Source organism: Hippocampus comes, unplaced genomic scaffold (genome assembly GCF_001891065.2).
Source record: "Hippocampus comes isolate QL1 unplaced genomic scaffold, H_comes_QL1_v1.1 scaffold490, whole genome shotgun sequence".
NCBI lineage: Eukaryota > Metazoa > Chordata > Actinopteri > Syngnathiformes > Syngnathidae > Hippocampus > Hippocampus comes.
The window spans coordinates 116,892-119,139 of record NW_017805887.1 but is presented as its reverse complement, the minus strand read 5'-3'; the positions used below and the strand labels follow the sequence as shown (position 1 = coordinate 119,139).

The 2,248-nt window shown below is 43.5% G+C and overlaps 2 protein-coding genes across 3 annotated transcripts in view; both read right to left on the bottom strand.

The window, feature by feature from the left end:
* Positions 1 to 1,221, bottom strand: part of LOC109527557 (nebulette) — a 7,790-nt gene extending 6,569 nt beyond the window's left edge. Inside the window, exons 1-3 of the mRNA XM_019889551.1 lie at positions 995 to 1,221; positions 387 to 679; positions 101 to 172 (exon numbers count right to left, since the gene is read on the bottom strand). Coding sequence (XP_019745110.1) covers positions 101 to 172; positions 387 to 668 — 354 coding nt within the window. The 5' untranslated portion in view covers positions 669 to 679; positions 995 to 1,221. The remainder of the gene's footprint in view (positions 1 to 100; positions 173 to 386; positions 680 to 994) is intronic.
* The window catches only part of nebl (nebulette), a 36,231-nt gene that overhangs the window by 29,060 nt on the left and 4,923 nt on the right, over positions 1 to 2,248 (bottom strand). The window lies entirely within an intron of this gene.

Below are 2,248 nucleotides of genomic sequence, written 5' to 3'. Positions count from 1 at the left end.
ACATATGTATTTTTTTTGTAGAAGAGATAATAAAATAATTCATGCCCATTTGTCTTAATTAACTTAATTGTACATTTGATTAAAAAAAAAAATTAATTACCTCACTAGCCAGCAGGCTGCATCTCCTGTTGAACGCTGGGTCAGGAAGAACCGGGCGGACGCCACTTGAGGCCTGGAAACATGCACACACCAAAGGAAGGAACAATAGTATGGTTTCTCATGCATTCAAGGTAATACACAAGCAGAATTTATTTATTTATTTTTTTGGTGATCCTCATCCTTTGTAGAACATCTGCTCATCTATTATAATCAATCATAGAAAGATCAGCATCATCATCGTCAGCAAGCATCCATCCAACTCAGTCGCCTTCCAACTGTCTTCTCACCTGTGGCTCCTTGGCTCCTCCTTGCTTGTCATCTCCCTTCTCTTTCACTCGAACCGCTTCTTCTCCAGCCTCTTCTTCTTCTTCTTCCCTTTCGTCTTCAGTTGGCACGTTCTCGTCAGGGTGCGCACGTTCGGACAAACCCGACCGTCCGTTCGTGTCCCGGTTAGACGTGAAGGCGGTCACTGTCTCTTGGACAGTCTCTTCTTCTTTAGTCTCCACCTTCCCGACTTGTTGTATCTTGAAAACCAGATCGGGAGTAGACGAGGCATTTTCTTCCTCCATGGTGGGCACCTCTAGAGAAAAAAAAAATATTTTGGTTAAGACACTCACATGAGACAGACAAATTCAACAAGATAAGTGTCATGCTAATGTATCTTCGTTGTCTTTGTGGGTCAAGTTAGCTAGCTGCACTAAGGCACTCACAATCTTTTATCCTCATTTTGTCTTCTCAATTCTTCAATTCTCAATTCAACGCTCATGTTTGACGATGGTGAGCTAAACTGTGAAATGGTGAGCTAAACTGTGAAGTTAGCGTAGTTTAGCCGTCTTTCTGGGTCAAGTTCAAATCAAAGTCAAGTAGAGTCTTTCCTAAGTCCCAAATTGCCCACCTGTGCTTATTTACCAGCGTGTCCCTTCAACGGCCCTCTCAGAGCTTCAATCCTCGGGTGATTGGCGAAGAGTTCTCCCGCAGCATCCAGCTTCAGCTCCCGTCAGGTCTCTGAGCGCACAGGCAGTCGGGTCCAGTCCAACGACAATCCAGACTCGTGACAGTCCGTCGGTCATCGAGTACGTCTTATCGCGTACGAAGGCCACATTTAGCGCTCCACTTGGAACTTATCAGCGTATATATATATATATATTTTTTTTTGTAGAAGAGATAATAAAATAATTCATGCCCATTTGTCTTAATTAACTTAATTGTACATTTGATTAAAAAAAAAAAAAATTACCTCACTAGCCAGCAGGCTGCATCTCCTGTTGAACGCTGGGTCAGGAAGAACCGGGCGGATGCCACTTGAGGCCTGGAAACATGCACACACCAAAATATTAGGAACAATAGTATGGTTTCTCATGCATTCAAGGTAATACGCAAGCAGAATTTATTATTTTTTTCTTTTGGTGATCCTCATCCTTTGTAGATCATCTGCTCATCTATTATAATCAATCATAGAAGGATCAGCATCATCATCATCATCATTGTCAGCAAGCATCCATCCAACTCAGTCGCCTTCCAACTGTCTTCTCACCTGTGGCTCCTTGGCTCCTCCTTGCTTGTCATCTCCCTTCTCTTTCACTCGAACCGCTTCTTCTCCAGCCTCTTCTTCTTCTTCTTCCCTTTCGTCTTCAGTTGGCACGTTCTCGTCAGGGTGCGCACGTTCGGACAAACCCGACCGTCCGTTCGTGTCCCGGTTAGACGTGAAGGCGGTCACTGTCTCTTGGACAGTCTCTTCTTCTTTAGTCTCCACCTTCCCGACTTGTTGTATCTTGAAAACCAGATCGGGAGTAGACGAGGCATTTTCTTCCTCCATGGTGGGCACCTCTAGAGAAAAAAAAAAATATTTTGGTTAAGACACTCACATGAGACAGACAAATTCAACAAGATAAGTGTGACGCTAATGTAGCTTCGTTGTCTTTGTGGGTCAAGTTAGCTAGCTGCACCAAAGCACTCACAATCTTTTATCATCATTTTGTCTTCTCAATTCTCAATTCAACGTTCATGTTTGATGATGGTGAGCTAAATTGTGAAGTTAGCGTAGTTTAGCCGTCTTTCTGGGTCAAGTTCAAATCAAAGTCAAGTAGAGTCTTTCCTAAGTCCCAAATTGCCCACCTCTGCTTATTTACCAGCGTGTCCCTTCAACGGC